Source organism: Megalobrama amblycephala, linkage group LG1, assembly GCF_018812025.1.
Source record: "Megalobrama amblycephala isolate DHTTF-2021 linkage group LG1, ASM1881202v1, whole genome shotgun sequence".
Classification (NCBI taxonomy): domain Eukaryota; kingdom Metazoa; phylum Chordata; class Actinopteri; order Cypriniformes; family Xenocyprididae; genus Megalobrama; species Megalobrama amblycephala.
In genome coordinates this window covers 54,253,350-54,274,109 of record NC_063044.1, presented here as the reverse complement: position 1 = coordinate 54,274,109, position 20,760 = coordinate 54,253,350, and the positions used below count along the sequence as shown (strand labels likewise).

The window sequence follows — 20,760 nt, the reverse complement described above, 5'->3', positions numbered from 1 at the left end:
AATATGTACATTTTTGTTTTTTTACATACATTCTTTACTTTATTTGGGAACATCTAGTGTTTTTAACATTATAATGAGTGAAATTGCATGAAAATTGCTAATACAACCACTTGCAAACTGAGATAAACAACAACAACAACAACAACAACAACAAAAAAAGGTACAAGACAGGCCAACAATGTGATGGCTTTCCAAACTGTAATGTGAGATTGAGTCCATAACTTCAAAATGGTACAGTAACCAACAATGCAAGGGCTCTTTCATTTCAGTGCAATTTAATTCACATTCACTTGTATAACACTCTTCACTTATACATATTTCAATGCAGCTTTACAGAAAAATGCATGTTTCTATGTGACAAAAACACAATCGTCTTTTATGAGGAAATATCAGAAACTACAGTTGTAAAAGTAGTGTGCATGTAAAGAAATTATAACATGATCATTTTGTATAATCATCCATGTTTGATGTTCTGGAGACCTTCATCTGAAGTCTTCATAAGAGGCTGGATCCAAACTGGAGTAGGCTATAGTCTCTAGTTACCTTATGATACTGAAATCTGTAGTATTTGCTTGTATTATTAGGGGCCAAGCACCGAAGGTGCTTAGGCACCTATTGTTATTGTTGGAAAACGTTCCGTACGCTTATTATGTATTCTTCCGCTTCTTCTTCCGCTCTTGAAGTCTATGGCAGCCCATAGAACCGCTTGCGGGAAAGTTGTGAAATTTGGCACACAGTTAGAGGACAGTCTGACCTTTGTCCATAGCAAATTTGGAGTCTCTAACTCAATCCCTCTAGCGCCACCAGCTGTCCAAAGTTGCACTTATGTTTATGTTAATAACTTTTGAACCGTAAGGGCTAGAAACAAAATTCTTTTTTCCCCAGAGTCCTTGGCTCAAGACGAATCTATATATCTATATATACCTTTGTAATTTCACAGTAATGTTCACTGATATTTACATTTCAAAATTAGTTTATTATTCTTTTCTGAAAATAGACACAATAGTAACAGGATCCCTAAAAATAAGAATAAGAGAAAAACCACACGGTCCCTTAAGTTGAGCTGATGACATGTTCAATAAACAGAAGAATGCTGTAGGCCTAATTATATTTTATGTGCCTTTATATTTTTGCAGTCTATTTTCGCTTATATATCAGTGTTATTTGCATTTCAAATGAGTTTATTTTCCCCCTTTAATTCTGAAAATAGACATAAAAAGCAACAGCAATCCCTTAAAAAGCATGAAAAAGAGAAAAACCGCACGGTCCCAATTGAGCATGATTAAGAAGCTACAAACGTGGAAGCGTCGAGAATAGCGTCAATATTCTGAATAAGAAGCCTCGTCCTAATTCATGATTTCTCTAGGCTAGGGAAGTAGCCTATCACCCTACAGGCTACAGCAAAATATATAAACAACAAGAGGTGCTTTTGCTGCGTCTGTTAAACACGCAATCATTTATTGGCATTTCTTCCTTTTTGTGTGTAATGTAGGAAAGTTGTTGTTATTCAAGTATATATCAACAGTAACCAAAGAGAGCCAACAGAAAGTGATATTTTAACAATATTTTCTGCACTTGTCCTTCACGGTTCAGATGGATTAAATGACGCGCGCATTTAAGAAAGCGAAAGTAAAAGTGTTTATTCAGGCGTGGCCTCTTATGAAAGACTGTCGAGGTCGAGTAAACTAATTTTAATGATAAAATTATGATTTTATTATAGCTTTTTCTTTGAACAAAGTATGGACATTAAGTTTATTCATATATCGATGCTTCTGATGATCGCTGATGGTGCGTATTAGGCCTATCACTTTATGTTGTGACTCGAATATCCTTCGAGTTTTTCTTTCTCATTTGTTAAGCAACCAGATTCTGTATTTCTTTACAGGCTTCACTGTGCACGGTCCCTCTGATCCTCTGGTTGCTCCTCTGGGATCTTCAGTGGTTTTGCCCTGTTATGTTGATGAACCTTTACCAGTGAACGATCTGGAGGTGGAATGGAGAAGAACAGACTCAGAGACTCCAGTTCATTTGTTTCTGGAGGGTGAGAGTCGACCAGAAGCCCAGCAGCAGGAGTATCATGATAGAGCTCATTTCTTTACTGATCAGATTCAGCATGGAAACTTCTCCCTCCGTCTGGACAATCTGACAGCTGAAGATGAGGGAGAATACACATGTAAAGTTCACAGTCAGCAGGAATCTAGTGAAACTGTGGTTCAAATATATTTTGGTAAGTGAGAGACACTTGAGTTCCAGTGAACATTTCAATAAAAAATGAAATTTTATGTATTTTAAATTTATAAACCATTCTTATTCTTTCAGAGCGTTTGCTAGTATCAGGATCAGATGAGTCCATATCTGTGTCTGTGGGTGAGGACGTCACTCTGAGCTGCTCTGTAGACTCTCACATCAAACCTGAACACATTGAAGAGGTTTCATGGAAGAAAACAAATGAAGATGAAGATGTTCTGGTTCTGCTCTACGAAAACAATGAAACTTTACCAGATTCATCAGATGAGCAATACAGAGACAGAGTTGAGTTCTTCACTGATGAAATCCCCAAAGGAAACTTCTCTCTCAGACTGAAGAGTGTCAGAACTGAGGATAAAGGAGTTTACATGTGTCAAGTGTTTGCTGGAGGACTTTCAGCCAATGCAACTGTAGTACTGGAGCAACTGGGTGAGTCGACAAACATAGTAAAATAAATAACGCAGTCTCTATTTACACTAGTTCAAATAGCCAACCCTCTTGCAAGGACTATTTCACTTGATGTGAAGTAAACAATATAGTATTTTAGCTACAATTGGTGCGATTGGTCCTATCTAGGCTACCCTTTTTGTACATTTGGCGCCAGATTTAGTTTTTTTTATTCACTTTGGTACTATTTTCACAAGGTGTACATTTTCAAAACTCCAAACTGATCACACTTGTAACACAGATAGTCATTCTTTCAAAACCTGATCTCATGCTTTCATTCTAGTTGAACATATTTTCATTCTACATAATCATTGTTTCAAAAACAAGATCATTGTGATGTGTAATGAGAACATTTGGTTTAATCACCGAAACACAACAGTATGATCTTCTTTCAGTTTAGTACTTTTAATTCAAGAGCAAACAATGCAAGATACATGTTTCAAATCATCCTTGTTGCTGAAATAATTACAGTTACACAGGCTACAGATGCCATATTAGAAAATACACTTACATTACCTACATTACGTAATTGGCTTAAAATCTGTAATGTTTTGTAATAGTATTCAGTGTGTTATCAAAAGGTGTATGAAACAGCCATGATGTTCTGTGCTCGAACAGAGTTTGATGCCAATACAGTAAATGTTCTCACTGTACCATATGACTGAATCTATACTGTAGTTGACCTTTATAATGGTGAGTTACTGTAATGTGTCCATCTCTACCATGGTAATATGTTTACAGTATCACATTGTCACAAACACACATACACACACACACACACACACACACACACACACACACACACACACACACACACACACACACACACACACACTTTGAACATAATGGTTATAAAAAGAATTAATTACTTTTGGTTATCCGTATTGGAAATTGCAAACAAAGTAGAAACTATAGAATCTGTTACAGTAATTTATTTTATTTTACCTTTATTTAACCAGGAAGTCTCATTGAGATTTAAAGTCTTTTACAAGAGAGACATGGCCAAGGTAACAGCCAAACAGTAAGACAATTTTAAAATACAAAAGGTACACATTACAACAATATTTAAACACATCCTCCCAACAAAAACAATCACAAACTTCCAATACCACTCTCTTTGTAATGCATTTAAATTCACCAATAGACACAAATTTATCTAATTTTAGATTGTGAGAATGTGGTCGTCTCTACCATGGTAATCTGTTTACAGTATCACACGGCACACATAATGTAATGTAACATTATCACACACACACACACACACACACTAAGTTTCTGCGTCATCAGTAAATTCATAAAGTTAGGTGTTGTAAGCTCCATATATGGTTATTTTGGGCAGGAGATGAGGCAGGGATACATGTGCACACAATTTTCCACTGATTAGGATTTTTAAAGGGAATTTTGCTCAGATTCTGCCATATGGTTTTACAAACCTGAAAACGTTTTAGCTATAAAATACTTTTCAGAGAAGAAGAATTATTCTAATTCATTTCTATTGGCAATTTTTTAATTGTTTTAAACAAGACTAATTTATGCAGTTTTGCCTATAAAATAAACACCTATTGTAGAATGTTTGGATATTATTCCTGGAAACTGAAGGTATTTGGCAGTGTAACAGTTCTCTGACATCAGTGCCTCACTCAGATCATTTCATTACTTCGCTCACTCCAGTTCACAGGTGTAGCTGCACACAGTCTAGATTGTGCAGACGGTGCGCACATATTCTACGGCAAGTTTATTTTGTATAAATCCTGATACATGCATGTGTGGAAAATTGCGTATGCATAATTCAAAGGCCATTTTGTGTGTACACAAACAGTTTATACATCGGGCCCCTGGTACTCCAAGCGTGACACAAGCTGTTAGGAATTCTTTAAAATAATGATTACAAATTCTCCATAATTAAGAAACAATGACTATTTGTAAGAAATTGATTCAGTGGTGATGTTTGTGTTTCACAGGTTTTTCTTCTTGGCACATAACTGTGTTGGTTATTTGTTTTGTTTCTGGATCTGGAGCTGTACTGCTGCTCTGCTGTCTGTTCTACTGCAGATTAAAAAACACAGGTTTGTTTGAAAGATTTTATTTCTTGTGATTAAAGGAATAGTTCACTTTTAAATAAACTTTTCCTGATAATTTACTCACCCCCATGTCATCTAAGATGTCCATGTCTTTCTTTCTTCAGTTGAAAAGAAATTAAAGTTTTTGATGAAAACATTCCAGGATTTTTCTCCTTATAGTAGACTTGAATGGGCACCAAACGATTGAAGGTCAAAATTAGTTTCACTGCAGCTTCAAATTGTTCTACACGATCCCAAATAAGAAATAAGGGTCTTATCTAGTGAAACCATCGCTCATTTTCTGAAAAAAATTGAAAATTATATAAGTTTTAACCTTAAATGCTCATCTTGAACTAGCTCTCTTCTTCTTCTCCTCTATTTGAATTCCAGCAGTGTAGACGCTGCTAAGTGTATTACTGCCCTCCACAGGTCAAAGTTTGAACTAATTGTTATATACTATTGAACTAGCATATTGCATATAACAAGTAGTTCAAACTTTGACCTGTGGAGGGCAGTAATACACTTAGCAGCGTCTACACTGCTGGAATTCAAATAGAGGAGAAGAAGAAGAGAGCTAGTTCAAGATGAGCATTTAAGGTTAAAACTTATATGGAATGTTTTCATCAAAAACTTTAATTTCTTTTCGACTGAAGAAAGAAAGACATGGGCATCTTGGATGACATGGGGGTGAGTAAATTAACAGGAAAAGTTTATTTAAAAGTGAACTATTCCTTTAACTCTGTGTTACTGTAAGTGTTTTTGCTCATTTAACTGTGATTATTCTGCATCTTCTCTTCAGTCTCCAGAAGCACAATCTGGAATCTTCAGCTTTTTCTGGTCTTTTTTCCAAACATCTGTATGTCCATCGCCTTCTTCTTCTGGGGTCTCACTGAAGGTGAGTTTAGTAGTTTATATGAGAGTGTGCTGTGGCAGATTAGTTTTGATGTTGTACAGATTTGTCTTATACCAGACTCATGCTAACTATTGGTGTGTTTGTTTATTCTCTTATGATGGGACATTTATTTAATTTTTTTTTTTCAAATCAATAATACCCATCAATGAATATTCTGTTGCAGGATTTCTGCATGAGACCGTCACTTGCTGTGCTCTTTATATTCTGAGGCCTGTTATGTTGATTTGGGCTTTCCCTTTTTTAAAGTATCTTCAAGGTATGTTACGATTTAATGTTTTTTTATTATTATTATTCCTAAGGGTATCAGTAGATACATATTGATCGCAACAAAAAATCACTTTGTCCTATCACAACCTAACACTGAATAAATGCTAAGTACAAGCAATGGAAAAGATGTGTAATTTAATACAATGGCAGTGCATTAGTGTTTTACAAAATATTTTATGTTTTCAACTCTTTCTGTCCACAGACAACATTAAAACATGGATCAGGTTTTTCAGAATAACGAGTGAATTTGCTGTTTTTACAGTCATTGTTTATTCAGGTGGGTAAATCCTAATGTTACACATCAGAGGTCATTATTCTGACATTTAAAGTGCTTCATGAAATATTAGCTTCAATAGATTTGGCCAGAATTCAGCCGTTAAATCTTACACCTCTCTCTCTAAAATCTCGCTGTCCAAACCTGAAGTCAGCAACCCTGAATACACAAAATGATTCAAAGACAGACAGTGTCTCAAAGTCTTACAACTATAGTATCCCCGGATTACATTTGTTTTGTGAAGACAAGTGTGATTTGTTCTGAACATCCGTTTCAGTGATTTATCTGTCAGGTTGTAGAAACATGTTCTGCATTCTGCTTTAATAGTACAACAGAAAATATGGGTGTCATAATTTCAAATATGTTTGAATGTTTGAGATATTCTAAATTATAAAATAATAAGATTACATTCTTGTATAGTTTATATTTTACTACATTTAGTGTTGAATTATCTTTTCTAAAATATCACGATGTACATGAGGTGACCTTTACTTTTCTTGGTACAGATTCAGTTATTATGGGCTTATTTAATTCAGGCAACTGTTTGACAAACACTCTTCAGTTCACTACATCTTTAGATATGTACTTGCTTATTACATCATTTATCTTGTGTGACATTTATTTTTGATCTATTCCTCAGTTCTTTTTGCATATGGCTGGAGAAAGAGTGCACATGATACAGACAATGGTCGTCGTGTAATTTCTGGAATATGCTTTGGATTTGTTGTACTTTCGTGTCTCATCCTGAGTGCAGGTAAGAGTTTCTGTGTGATTTGAGTCCTTACATTGTTAAATCTGAGTGGCAGGCTAAGTGTATATACAAGCACATATTTATGATTGATAAGTTTATTACCAATGGGTTTGTTTTTATTTTTTCTTATTCTACAGTTACCAAAAATGATAATCAAATACATACAGAACATTCGAATAGTTTCATTTTAGGCCTAACTGTGTGTTAATGTTTGATTTTTTTATTTATTTTTTAGTTGACTTAAGGTTACCCAGTCAACAACAGCCAAGAGTGTCTTCTCGACGCATACGGACTCGAGGTGAACATATTCTTATTGTTTTACCTCAGTAGTAAACTTGCAAATATTAGCTCTATAAAACTATAAGCTCCAGAAAAAAGCAATCTCAATACACTATTTTACACAGTCTCAAATTTAGTTACTGAGTGTTGATAAAACAAAGCATTTATCTTGACCACAGTTTCCCTCCACCATTGTACAATTGTGATAATCAGTGCTCACTCTGTGTTTGGGAAAGCCTTTCCAAAATGTAGCACTCTTTCATTCATGTTTACTTTTTTTCACTTTTTTTTGAAAGTTTTTTCCGGGTGTATTTGTGTCGTGTCTTTTTTTCAACTCTTCCAGTTGATCTTCTCATTTGGACTTCCTTCTCCAGGTACTGTAACACCTAAACAATGACCCCTTCATAATTAAACCAATATGCGAGTAGTTTGTAAAATTCCAACTGCTTGCATTGTTTTTCTGTGTAAAAATGCAGTTGATTGTAATTCAGCCAGTTTCACCTTGATGTAGAATGACATGTTGATATGGATGTGCAGATTGAATTAAATTATTAGCTGTTTCATAAAAACACTTCTAGACTCTCATTTAAGTGATTTTAACATTTGAGCAATGTTGATGTGTTTTAATGATATATTATTGTTGTTTTGTTTGAATGGGAAAATAATGCACTGTTTTTTTTTTTATTGTAGGATTTTTAAGTGTGCCCTTTGTTCAACCACTACTGCTTACCTTACCATTTTGTAAGTACATTTTGAAATACATTCTTATCATTATTGTATTTGTATTTGTATAAGTATGGGAAGAGTAGATCCCATAATAATATTCCTGTTTTTATGAATTACTGAATTAATAGAAATGCTGTGCTTATGTTGAAATATATGCATAATGCATAATATTTGCCAAACTGTTAATTTCGGCATTAAAAAGGAGTTGCTATATCAACAGTATGTATTGTTACATATTTCTGAATTGAGTGGGACTTAATTTTATCTTTTGGTTGTTGATTGTATTGTGAAAAGTGAACTGTGTATAACTGTGAATGTGATTGTCTGCAGCAAAAACATAAAGAAACTGTAAGACCAATAAGAACATTAAAGAGCATTAAGAACATAAATTCAAGCCAAATTTGATTTCATGCTGACTCTTCTCAATTGATCTGTATAAGTTTTGAGATCAGCTCTAGTATGTGATCTGTGAGAGTTTATGAATTCAGAAGATGATCTTTTCATTCACAGTTCTCCACCAAAGATGGATAACATTATTGTGGATAATAACAATAACACCCCTGGATATCGGCCTTGTGATTTATAGTCATCTAACCATATTGGAAAGAGAGAAAGGTATGATACTTTATTTATTTTTAGTAATTTTAATTTTTCATCTAGAAAAAAAAAAAAACACTTTCTTAAAGTAGTATACAGTTTTAACAAGAAGATTTTTAAATAGATTTTTTTTTGAGGAAAATCACGTTTGTCGGCTTTTATGCAAGGACAATTTTTTTTTTTTTGAATGTTGACTGTCATGAAACAGAACCAAGATCCAATTGCAAGTGAAAAGTCTTTATTTAAACCACTGCAACGAGACAATAGCAGAAGAACTATAGCAGGTGCAGTATAATCCAGAGGTGCATAGTCTCTAGTTCAGGCAGGGAAAACCAGTCCAAACAATCCAGAAGCGAACAGTTTCCAGGCGTAGAGACGCAGGAACTAGGAGGACTGCACAGAGAACGAGGACAGGACATGAACAACAACACTTCACAGAAACGCCAGCCAGATAAAGGCAGTGTAGATGAGGTACACCTGTGACCGCTAGATTGACTCGTCAGGTGCGCTGTAACTAGGTAACGCTGACAATACAAGAGCGGATACACACACACACACACACACACACACACACACACACACACACACACACACACACACACACACACACACACACAGAATGAGCATACAGACCCATGACAGGTTTACATTTAGAATATAGTTTTTTTGTTTGTTTTTTTAGATATTGTGCTGTTTGTGTTCATTTATTTATTTTTTTAATGTAAGATTTTTTTTTTTTTTTTGTTTAATCAACAGAGTACATGGAATGGACCTGTGTCATTGTATGTATTGAAGTTCTGAAGATGATAGTTGTCTTTGACCACCTTGTGACAGGTATGATCACTGGCTTATAATGTCCTTTATTACCCATAATGTAATTATAAAACAACATTAAAAATATGGTGCTGAGAAGAAATTAGCCAGGATATTTGGTGGTCAGGCAGTGGCCAGTGACCAATCTAGGGTGGCACAGAAATCTTAATTTTTTTGTAACAAAGTACGGGACTGCTTTAGTGCCTAAAAGACAACTGAATGCAGTTAATTTGTACTTGACTGTAATTGAGATGGTGGTGGATAAGATCAAATAATACTGAGTGATTTTGACCATTTTTTAATAGACTCCTCACCTCCAGAAATATTAAGAGAAAAGAAGTTCACATTGCAGCTAAAGTTTACCTTGCTCAGACAGTTTGATTCTGGTTCTTATAATCCCAAAAAGCTTGTTCTCTGTCATTACATCCTTATGAATGATACATGCAAAAAACTACACGGTTGAAAGATTAGTCAACCTTCATTGAAATTTTTATAATCAATGAACTCTTCCACAAATCTCATGTTAGAATATCTCTTTCAAAAACTTGCAACTGAAAAAGTTAACATTAAATGTTTAACAATTCTATTAGTTGTCAAAATAAATTAATTGCGACAGTTTTGTCATTTCTAAATTGAATTCAGTACAAAGGGGAAAAAGTATTTTGAATCTCAATGTGGAAGAATGTGAATATGGCGAGGGAGGAAGCTGGCAACACATGAATGCCAGAATGAAAAATGCACATTTAAATGTGATCCATTTCCATTTGTACTTTATAATGTAAAATTGGCACATAATTTAGTACAAATGCACAGTGCTCACATTTATTGTACATTAAATGAAAGATAAAAAAATTACATATCAATTTGTGACTTATATTGTGATCTCACATAGTATATTTTAGTCCATATTTGAGAAACATGTACTTAAATGTGACACATTTAACAGATACAAGCACTGTCTCGCCATTCGCTGTTGATCTGCTGAAGCTCAAAGTTGGCATGCTCACCTGAAACATCTCCTGTGTGGTGTGGTCATAAAGAGACAGTTCTACGTCTAAATAAACACAAGAAAATAGACACAGAAAAAGCTATTGTGAGCAGGGTGGCTAAGCTTCGGTAAGATCAGCTCTTGCTTTGATGTCAGTTAGCAGATTTAAGCATTATGCAAAATGTATAAATCATTATTTATGTTATTATAAGGTAAATTAAGTTAATTAAAGCAGATATACCCATTAGACATTGTGCTTGCTAAACTGCACATTATTTTCATCCTATTAATCACTTCATTGGTCATGATGGGTGATTTCTAGACAGGAGACTGAACTGTGATGTCTGAAAGTATTCAGATCCCTACATTTTTTTCCACATTTTCTCACATGCTAAATTGCTTTAATTTTTTCCACATTAATCTACGCCAAAATGAAAAAAGCAAGAACCACATTTGAAGACTTCAGATGCAAAAGCCTCTAAGTGCCATCTGAAATTTTCTTCTAAAATGATAATTTTTATCAGGCTGTTCAGTTATTTCACTTTAACGGTAATGAAAAGGACATATTATTTGCCAATAAAGTGAAAATACTAAACCTAAACATAGGAGCCTGATAAAAATGCTCATCTTTTGCATCTGAAATCTTTATTTGTGATTAATTTTGAAAATTCAATTTAAAAAAATTACACTTGACGCAAACCCTCTTTTAGTGTTAAAAACTACTGTCAGGATTTACTAAAGACACACAGTGAAAGATTCGTGATTCCACACACACACACACACACACACAAAATGTCTTAACTCATTTTGCACCTGTGAGAGTTGCAGCTAGGAGGAGGAGGAACTGCAGAGAACAGAGATCGTTTTACTCACTGCCAGAGAAAAGTGTTACCTGAACATATCTTTTGCCACATTATTTTTAATTTTCTGAGATCCAGAAACCAACCATCACTGCAACATTTAAATATCTGAGCTTTATGGCAAAGTGGCTGTGCAGAAGCCTCTCCTCAGTGAAGATGCATGAAAACCTGCTCGAAATTTGCAAAATGACACCCACAGGACCCTGTGAGAAACTAGATTCTCTGGTCTGATGAACCTCAAAGCATCTTATCTGTAATGAACCAGAGAACTGGTTAAGGCAGAATAAAATCTGAATGCAAAAAATACAGAGATAATAAAAAACCTGATCCAAAGCGCTCAGGACAGAACTAGACTGAATGTTCACTTCCCAAAGACAAGCTTCACAGAAATCCAGGTGTGCAAAGCTTGTCTTTTCATGCTCCAAAAGACCTGAGGCTTTAAAGGATTAGTTCACTTTCAAATTACATTTTCCTGATAATTTACTCACCCCCATGTCATCCAAGATATTCATGTCTTTCTTTCTTCAGTCGAAAAGAAATTAAGGTTTTTTTGATGAAAACATTCCAGGATTTTTCTCCTTATAATGGACTTCAATGGCCTCCAAACAGTTAAAGGTCAAAATTACAGTTTCAGTGCATCTTCAAAGGGCTTTAAACGATACCAGACGAGGAATAAGAGTCTTATCTAGAGAAACCATCGCTCATTTTTGAAAAAAAAATTTAAATGTATATGCTTTATATAAACAAATGATCGCCTTCAAAAAGTGCTTCCGCCAAAACCACACTTTCGTATTCTTCAAAAAGCTTACGCTGTATGTCATGCGCCTTCCCTATTCTGCTTACGTAAGGAACGCGGTGCCAGTTTAATTTTTTTCGTAAGTAGAATAGGGAAGGCATAGGACATACAGCGTAAGCTTTTTGAAGAATATGGAAAGCGGAAGCACGTGTGATCATTTGTGTCTATAAAGCATATCGTCGCTGCCCGATGAAACTCACGTGTGTCCAAAACGGTTACTTTTCAGGAAGTGAAAAAAACACCGTATTTCAAAAGCAGTTGAATGTAGCGTTGTCATACTTGGTACGGCATCTTTACATGTAACCATATTCTTGCCAATGTAATGATATAATCCACATTTGACCAAAATTGAGTTTAAATGGACATACGTGCATATTTTACAGTAACGGTGGTCGATACGCGTTCTTCCGATCATTAATTAGAATGGCCAAGTCGCGTTTCATATTGACAGATGAATACGCTCAGTTTATTAAATAGCCTACGTCTTAGTTTATTAAATACGCTTAGTTTATTTAATATTAAATATAAATTTATTAAATGTCTCTTGCAAACTATGAAGGGACAATGAATCAATACACTGACATGGTAATGCTAGACAGATACTTTGTTTGCACAGTCCTACCGTAATTTTGTCACTCCTAGACATACGTCTGGCGTCAGGGGGGAAACGTTTACCTCGATAAAGGAAAGTCATTGTCTCACCAGGCTATGTTTATTTGGCAATGTAACCTCACAGTGTTATTCGGCTATCCAGTGCTGAGCTTCGATGAAACTTCACGAGACCGGCGAGATGCTTCCACAGGGCGGGAGATATGCGGCGTGATTGACAGCTTTGACACCAAATGGATATACGTGAAAATCAGATGACATGATATCACAACTTTTCATTGGCCATTTAGATATGTGAAGCATACTGTATACGGAAATGAACCTTGACATTCAATCCGTCGAAAAATCTCAAAATCGGCAAAATGGACATACGTGGTTTTCATTGGACAGCGACGATATACAGTTGTATTTTTTAGAAAATTACTTATCGTTTCTCTAGATAAGACCCTTATTCCTCGTCTGGTATCGTTTAAAGCTCTTTGAAGCTGCACTGAAACTGTAATTTTGACCTTTAACCGTTTGGAGGCCATTGAAGTCCACTATAAGGAGAATAATCCTGGAATGTTTTCATCAAAAACCTTAATTTTTTTGACTGAAGAAAGAAAGACATGAACATCTTGGATGACATGGGGGTGAGTAAATTATCAGGAAAATTTAATTTGAACTAATGAACTAATCCTTTAATCACTGCCAAATTTGTAAGGCTGCAAATATATTCTATTCTGTTAAGAACAACATTTTGCATACTTCTCCTTAAAAGTGAAATGATTTCTGTAAATCTAGTTGTCAAATGCTGTTTGACCTCTGAACATATAAGCAATAGACTGTTTTAGAAAAATAATTTAAAGAGAAAAAAGAATAATTAGGGAGAATCAATAATGAATAATTTACTGCTTCATTTTTGAAATCTGAATATACATGATTCAGACTGCAGTCAGTTTCTGCTCAACACTGGGTACAATATTGTCTCCCTTTACTTGATTTATTCTATTATTATTATTAGGTCATTCAGTAAATTAGTCAATAAAGAAACATGTTGATGTACTGTATTTTGTTATTACTAGAATATATATAATCCCAGGATAAAAATCCATATTTTCTGCTCATCCATTTGATATGAATCAGATTTCAGTTTTGTTTTAATACAGTGGCAGAACATTCAAGAGTCCAGAGACGACGACAGACTGAGACGAGCCAACAAAGATCAAATGCATGTAAATACACACTGATCAATCCTAATATGAGTCCTAACACACACACACACACACACACACACACGCATTACATTTTATTATATATATATATTATTGCAAAGAAAAGAGATCTGCTTAATTAACTGATTGTGTTTGTTTTGTGTGTTTATTAAAGTGCTTCTCTGTCATGAAATCATGTACATGTTTGGAGCAGTTGGTCTTGTTTTGTTGAACTCTGTTACACTGACAGCAGAACTGATCCTGAAAGCACGTGAGTAAATATCTATAATATTATCTTATATATTATAGAGATCTAACTAATTATGCAAATAACATGCTGAACACAATTATATTACTAAAAACTGCTTTACCGTTTTGCTGTCAAATGTCTGGTGTATTTTTCTTTCTCTTCAATGTTATTCAATCATTTTAATTCTTAGGAAACGGTGAGCGTGTTTTGAAGGATCTGAGAGTCATTGTCTTCCCCTCCGAATGTGTTTTTGCCTTGTATTGGCTGGGTTTACAAATGCATGCTTATTGTAAGTATATTTAAGTATTTTATTTTTAATTATTTTTATTTTAAAAGTTTGGTCAAAAAGTGGTCAAAATCCAGTGGATCTTTTCAAAATACATTATTGCAAAATTATTTGCTTGTGAAATGCTGTAAGATACCCTTAAATGTTGATCAAATTCTCTTGAAAATAAAGGATTCAAATGTTTTTTTGTTTTTTTGTTTTTTGCAGTGATGCCACAGAAGAACCAATTTTGGTTCACAAAGAACCGTTCACAGAACAGTTCTGAAATGAACCATGTTTTTTTCCATTTTCCTGTTTACACCTGGTCACTTTATGTGTTTTCTCTGATTGTATTTCTATCCAATCAGGTATAAATGCTCTCCGAAATGCTTTTGAGACAGATTTGAATCTGGTCACTCAAACCACTTCAGAAAGTTGTTTGAGACACATTCCTGTCGAAACTGGACAGGTGTAAATGCATCTGGTTGTTAAAGCCACAAGCAAATCTCACTCGTTCCATAATAGTAAAAAAATAAACATGTGAGAGTGTGTTATACTGGCTTCTAGTAGCCAGATATGACAGCACTACTGAATCACACATCGCCACAGATATGGAGTAAACGCGTCGCATCCTGAAGCTCAACACACAATCATTAAAAGTAGTGAGACTAAATGATCTAGCCCGCGGTGATGCTCTCTCTCCAATTGTGGTATTTGATCTTGAAATTAGCTGATGATGAATAATTAAATGCAGCTCATATCTGTTGCTTTTGACATGAACTCTGCTTAATTTGCGTATAGTGTGGGAATTGAAGATCAGATTTATGTTTGTTTTATGGAGACACATTTATGTGGCCAAGGGTAAATGGAACAGTTTAAACAAAACGGACTGCTATCCGATCAGTAAAAACACATGAAGTTACCAGGTGTATAAACAGGCCTTTAGTGTATTTTAAGAACATTTAAAAAAAAAAAACTAAATAACCTTTTCCACTATAAAGAATCTTTTGTGCCCTGGAAAGTTTCCATGGATGATAAAGGTTCTTTGCTAAAGCATCAATACCAATAGAGAACTTTTATTTTTAAGAGTGTAGCCTAATTTGGCAGTGAAAGGGGCTGGTGGGTCACTGGTTTATTCGGCAATATCTATAATGCTGATCTGTAACAGATGCAAACAGTTATTGAAATGAAGGAGGTTCAACAGCTGGTAAAATGAGACAAACATTTACTCCTGACAGAGTGTGATTTACTTGCTGTGATTCTGATTTTGCTCAATTATTAACATTTTAAACAACTTTCTCTCACTAATGTCTCCTGTCACACAGGGAAGATTGTTACAACTAAGTAAGTTCAGATTTCAATGCAACTCTTATGTATAAACAGTACATTCAACTGTTATATATCAATGTTAAATCTGTTATTGTGTTTCTAATACAGATCTACAACCAATCAAAGGAACAAACATCAAAGACACAGGCGCCAACTCAGGGTAACACAGTAATTATGTGTGATATAAACTCATCTGCAGTCTAAGCTTTGACACCTTCATAGAGTTCAGATGTTAACAAATAACAATGTGTTGTTCACAGAAAACAGCAGAGACTCATGAAATGGAGAATCTGTCTGCGCCTGCTGTTTCTCAGACACAGTAATGACACACAGACTCTTCGATACAGCTCTTATGTAAATGTGTTCTAAAAATGTGAATTCATTCATCTTTGAGTATTTATTAGTTAAATATGAGGGAGCTGAACATGTTTTACAAATGTATGTGTCTGTTGCATCAGTGAGTGATCAGGCATCATGTTTTATGATCAGACTGTTTTTACATTCGATCACTCAAGATTCCTTTTTTGCCAACTGAAAATGAATCTGCTTATGTTCATGTTCGTGTTTTTATTCTGGTAATGTCTCAGGGTATGAAGTCAACATATTATTTTCTGTTTCGCTAATAGCAGTGAAGCTGCAGAATTGGCTGTGCCAAATTTACATCTACAGTATGCAAATATGTTTAATGTTAAAAGAAAAGTTTGTAAAGTGTCTGAATTGTTAGTTCATGTGTGTGAGTGCATTTCAGTAATAATATTTGTTGAGAGAATGCTATAAATGACTTTAAGATCATCAGATATGAAAAAAATCTTTCTGCGTGACAAGTGTTCAGTTCTTCTTAGTTCTTCTGGTCAATTTCATAAGAACCACCAGTTTTTCATTAGACTATTACTATTATTTTGCTGGTTGCTGATCATTTATAAGATTGTCTTTTAGTTTCATCACATTGATCTGTTTCCATCTAATAATAATATACAGTCATGACATAATGTTTAGTTATGAGCACCAATGGAAAAACACTTGATGAACCACCATCACCCCTTCTCTCCACAGTGAAACCGGTTCAAATAAAAGTTGTTTTTTAAAGTCTGGCAGTTCTGAAGTATAATATGTCTGCACATGCTGATTCATATTTTCCTGCTTTTACAGTAGGCGGCTAATGTACTCATGTGGGTAAATTCACAATTCTAATTCATTGTAATGTTTAATGCATAAAAACTGTTGGTCCCAAAATGTAAATTGGTCCCAATATAATATTGTGAATAATATCCATAATTTGTTGCTGTTTCATATGAAATAAGCCCTAATTTTCTGCCAAGAGAATTGACTGAAAAAAAAAAATTCAGCATGAATCCAAATGGTCAAAATGTAATATTTGGTTCAAAATAGAACGAACGTTTCAGCCCATACAGTATGTTAGGTCAACGAAGACAATGCCACTTTACATAATTAATATTCATAAGAAAAGACGTTTGCTTTGTCAGTACAAGATCTTGACCAAAAAAACCTTTATGGAAATAACATTGCAACATTTATTTCCATTAAGAGGTGCATACATTTTTGGTCAAGATCTTCTATAAACACAATGTAAAGTCTCCTCCAGCACATCCCAAACACTTTCAATGAATTTAAGGTCTGGACTCATGTTTGAAAATGATTCTTCATGTTCTCTGAACCATTATTTCACAGTTTGAGCCTGATGAATCTTGACATTGTCATCCTGGAATAGTTTATGTCTCTGTACAAACCAAATACTGTATGCCTCCATGTGAATGATTCCTTCACACAAATGCAAGTCACACCTAAACCATGACAGATGTTTGCTTTTGTACCTGTCGCTGATGAAAGTCTGGATGGTCCCTTTCTTCTTTGGGACTGAGAACTCAATGTCTGTTTTTTCCAAAAACAAGCTGAGACATGGACTCTGACCACAGCACACATTTCCAGTGTCTTTTGATCATCTGAGATGAGCTCGGCCCAGAGAACACGTCATCATCTCTGTATGATGTAAAGATGCAACAAGTTTTTCACACCTGGATTTGGGGATCCTCTGCCATTCCTCCTTGCAGATCCTCTCCAGTTCTGTCAGGTTGGATGGTAAACATTGGTGGACAGCCATTTTTAGGTCTCTCCAGAGATGCTCAATTGGTAAAATCACTTAGGTTCATTTTTTTCCTCATTAATGTACACACAGCACCCCATATTGACAGAAAAACACAGAATTGTTGACATTTTTGCAGATTTATTATAAAAGAAAAACTGAAATATGGTGAATAGATCGCTTGGAGTCCTTAAGGTAAGCATACAGGTAAGTCTAGATGCAAACAAGACCAGACAAAGTGGTGGTGTGTGTGAGTGTTCTTTATACTGTGACTGATGAAGTGCTCATGAGGTGCAGGGGCCGGTGATCAGTACTCGGGTGATTGAGTGCGTTGTGATTGGTAGATGGTGGAACCTGACGTGTCTGTGACAGCTATAAACAGTTAAAGGTCCGTTTTTCGTGGTTTTTTGAAGCTTTGATTGTGTTTATAGTGTGCAATATAACATGTGTTCATGTTTCGCGTGTAAAAAAACACAGTATTTTTCACATAATTTACTTATCTGTATACCGCTGTTTCCACTGTCATAAAAACGGACTGATGACTTCCTTGTTCTATGAAGTCTCTCCTTCAGAAATATGTAACGAGTTCTGATTGTGCCAGCGGTTCCTGTGTTGTGATTCGACAGCAGCTTAGCGAACCTTGCCCGGAAAGGTCACGCCTCTTACCATAACGTGGAGATGCACGCGCTCAGTGTTATTGTAAACATGTCTTTAATTTTACCCTATCAATTTGAGCCGGAATCAGACCCGGTGATTGGACTGCGGGATGAAAATAACAGCGTTTCGACGACATGGCGACAAACACACTCTACAAACGCAACTCTTGTGTATTCCTGTGGGCGGAGGTTAGTCAAAAAACTGTTTTAGTGACGTCATTAAAGAAGGAAGTAGAGGGATGTAGTCCAAACTGGCCGTTCGATGTAGGCGACTTCTGTTAAATAAAATATCTCGCTTGGCATTGAACTTTGAGCTTTAAAATTTTACAGATTTTATTTATACTCTAACAACAACATTACACACTAACTTAAGTTTGAAACATGGGATCACGAAGAACAGGACCTTTAATTATAGGCTACATAGGCCTATTCAATGTAAATAAACTAGTAGTCTATTCAGCAAAATTCACATAAACAACAAGAAGAGCTTTTGCTGTGTCATGCAATGGCCTATTGCCATTTCCTCATTTTTGTGTGTAATGTAGCCTAGTACAGTGGTTCCCAAACCTGTACTGGAGGACCCCCAGCCCTGCACATTTTGTATGTCTCCCTGTTTCTGACACACCCATTTCAGGTCTTGCTGTCTCTACTAATGAGCACATGAGTTGAATCAGGTGTGATAAATGAGGGAAACATATAAAATGTGCAGGGCTGGGGGTCCTCCAGGACAGGTTTGGGAACCACTGGCCTAGTAGGCAAGTTGTTGTTCAAGTATATATTAACAGAAACCGCTAAATATCCAACAGAAAGTGATATATCAACGGTATTCTCTGCACTTGTCCTGACACATAATGAAAGTGGAAGTAAAAGTGTTTCATTAACACGTGGCCTCGTATGAAAGACAGAGCCTCTAATTTTTTTGATAAAGTTATTTTATTATAGCTCTTTCTTTGTATAAAGTATGGACTTTAAGTTTATTGTTATTTCAATGTTTCTGATGATCGCTGATGGTAGGCATATTATCACTTCACATTGATACTCGAAAATAGCCTTCGAGTTTTTTTTTGTTTTGTTTTTAATCAGTTTCTCTATTTCTTTACAGGCTTCACTGTACGCGGTCCCTCTGGTCCTCTGTTTTTTCCTCTGGGATCTTCAGTGGTTTTGCCCTGTTATGTTGATGAACTCTTAATAACAGAGGGTCTGGAGGTGGAATGGAGAAGAACAGACTCACAGATTCTGGTTCATCTGTATCAAGATGGAGAGAGTCGACCAGAGGCCCAGCAGCAGGAGTATCATGATAGAGCTCATTTCTTTACTGATCAGATTCAACATGGAAACTTCTCCCTTCGTCTGGATAATCTGAGAGTTGAAGATGAGGGAACATACACATGTAGAGTTTACAGTCAACAGGAATCTAGTGAAACTGTGGTTCAAATAAAAGATGTTGGTGAGTGAGAGACACTTGAGTTCTATAGTGAACATTTCAATGAAAATGACATTTTATGTTGTTGTTTTTTATGTTTAAACCATTCTTATTCTTTCAGAGTGTTTGCGAGTATCAGGATCTAATCGGTCTGTATCTGCATATGATGGTGAGGATGTCACTCTGAGCTGCTCTGTCGACTCTCACATCACACCTGACCACATTGAAGAAGTTAAATGGATAAAAACTGATGAAGATATTCTAGTTCTGCTCTACCAAAACAACAAGACATTACCAGATTCATCAGATGAACAATACAGAGACAGAGTTGAGTTCTTCACTGATGAAATCCCCAAAGGAAACTTCTCTCTCAGACTGAAGAGTGTCAGAGCTGAGGATAAAGGAGTTTACATGTGTCAAGTGTTTGCTGGAGGACTTTCAGCCAATGCAATGGTGGTACTGGAGAGACTGGGTGAGTCAACAAAAACAGTTAAATAAATTAAAATAGAAACTATATATTTGTTTAGAAAAAAAAAATAAAAAAAAAACTGAAAGTGCTGATTTTGCAGTGTATAACTATTCTCTGACATCAGTGCCTCACACAGATCATTTCATTACTTCTCTAACTCTAGTAAAAGGGTGCGTACACACAGTTTAGAGTGTGTGGACAGTGCACATATGGTGAGTTTATTTTCTAAATCCTGATATATGTGTGGAAAATGGCCATTTTGTGCGTACACAGCGAAATCCCCAGAGTTAAATCAACTCTGCTCAGATTACATATGGTCCCTCTCTATATAGTGTTAAAGTAACACTGAAACAGAGTGAAAGTTAATGAGTAAATTAAGTGATTAAGTTATGATTGAGCATTAGTGATGAACGCCTGCTGTTAACAAGCAGAATCACTGAAAAGAAG

At 35.4% G+C, this 20,760-nt stretch overlaps 3 protein-coding genes across 5 annotated transcripts in view; all 3 read left to right on the top strand.

Annotated features, from left to right (window-relative positions):
* Positions 1-1,395: 1,395 nt before the first annotated feature.
* LOC125274624 (polymeric immunoglobulin receptor-like) overlaps positions 1,396-20,760 on the top strand; it is an 859,185-nt gene continuing 839,820 nt past the window's right edge. For 2 of the 3 annotated variants that reach the window (XM_048200999.1, XM_048200997.1), the window contains exons 1-3: positions 1,401-1,788; positions 1,886-2,227; positions 2,320-2,676. In XM_048200999.1, the coding sequence (XP_048056956.1) occupies positions 1,740-1,788; positions 1,886-2,227; positions 2,320-2,676 (748 nt within the window). In that variant the 5' untranslated portion in view covers positions 1,401-1,739. Of the gene's footprint in view, positions 1,789-1,885; positions 2,228-2,319; positions 2,677-20,760 lie in introns of all 3 variants that reach the window. The other variant, XM_048201003.1, reaches the window with a different exon arrangement.
* Positions 13,265-16,755, top strand: LOC125274983. The gene is made up of 6 exons (XM_048201581.1): positions 13,265-13,841; positions 13,996-14,091; positions 14,261-14,359; positions 15,661-15,679; positions 15,773-15,824; positions 15,925-16,755. Exons 2-6 carry the CDS (start codon positions 14,016-14,018, stop codon positions 15,985-15,987), a joined length of 309 nt encoding a protein of 102 aa, XP_048057538.1. The 5' UTR covers positions 13,265-13,841; positions 13,996-14,015; the 3' UTR covers positions 15,988-16,755.
* Positions 19,297-20,760, top strand: part of LOC125274670 — a 9,840-nt gene continuing 8,376 nt past the window's right edge. The window contains exons 1-3 of the mRNA XM_048201066.1: positions 19,297-19,431; positions 19,524-19,868; positions 19,966-20,316. Coding sequence (XP_048057023.1) covers positions 19,383-19,431; positions 19,524-19,868; positions 19,966-20,316 — 745 coding nt within the window. The 5' untranslated portion in view covers positions 19,297-19,382. The remainder of the gene's footprint in view (positions 19,432-19,523; positions 19,869-19,965; positions 20,317-20,760) is intronic.

Excerpts from the sequence above, each read along its gene's own strand:
- LOC125274983 (XM_048201581.1), top strand. The coding sequence starts at position 14,016 with ATGTACATGTTTGGAGCAGTTGGTCTTGTTTTGTTGAACTCTGTTACA. Across the intron at positions 14,092-14,260 it reads AGAACTGATCCTGAAAGCAC|GAAACGGTGAGCGTGTTTTG; the intron begins GTGAGTAAATAT and ends TTTAATTCTTAG. Across the intron at positions 15,825-15,924 it reads GACACAGGCGCCAACTCAGG|AAAACAGCAGAGACTCATGA; the intron begins GTAACACAGTAA and ends TGTTGTTCACAG.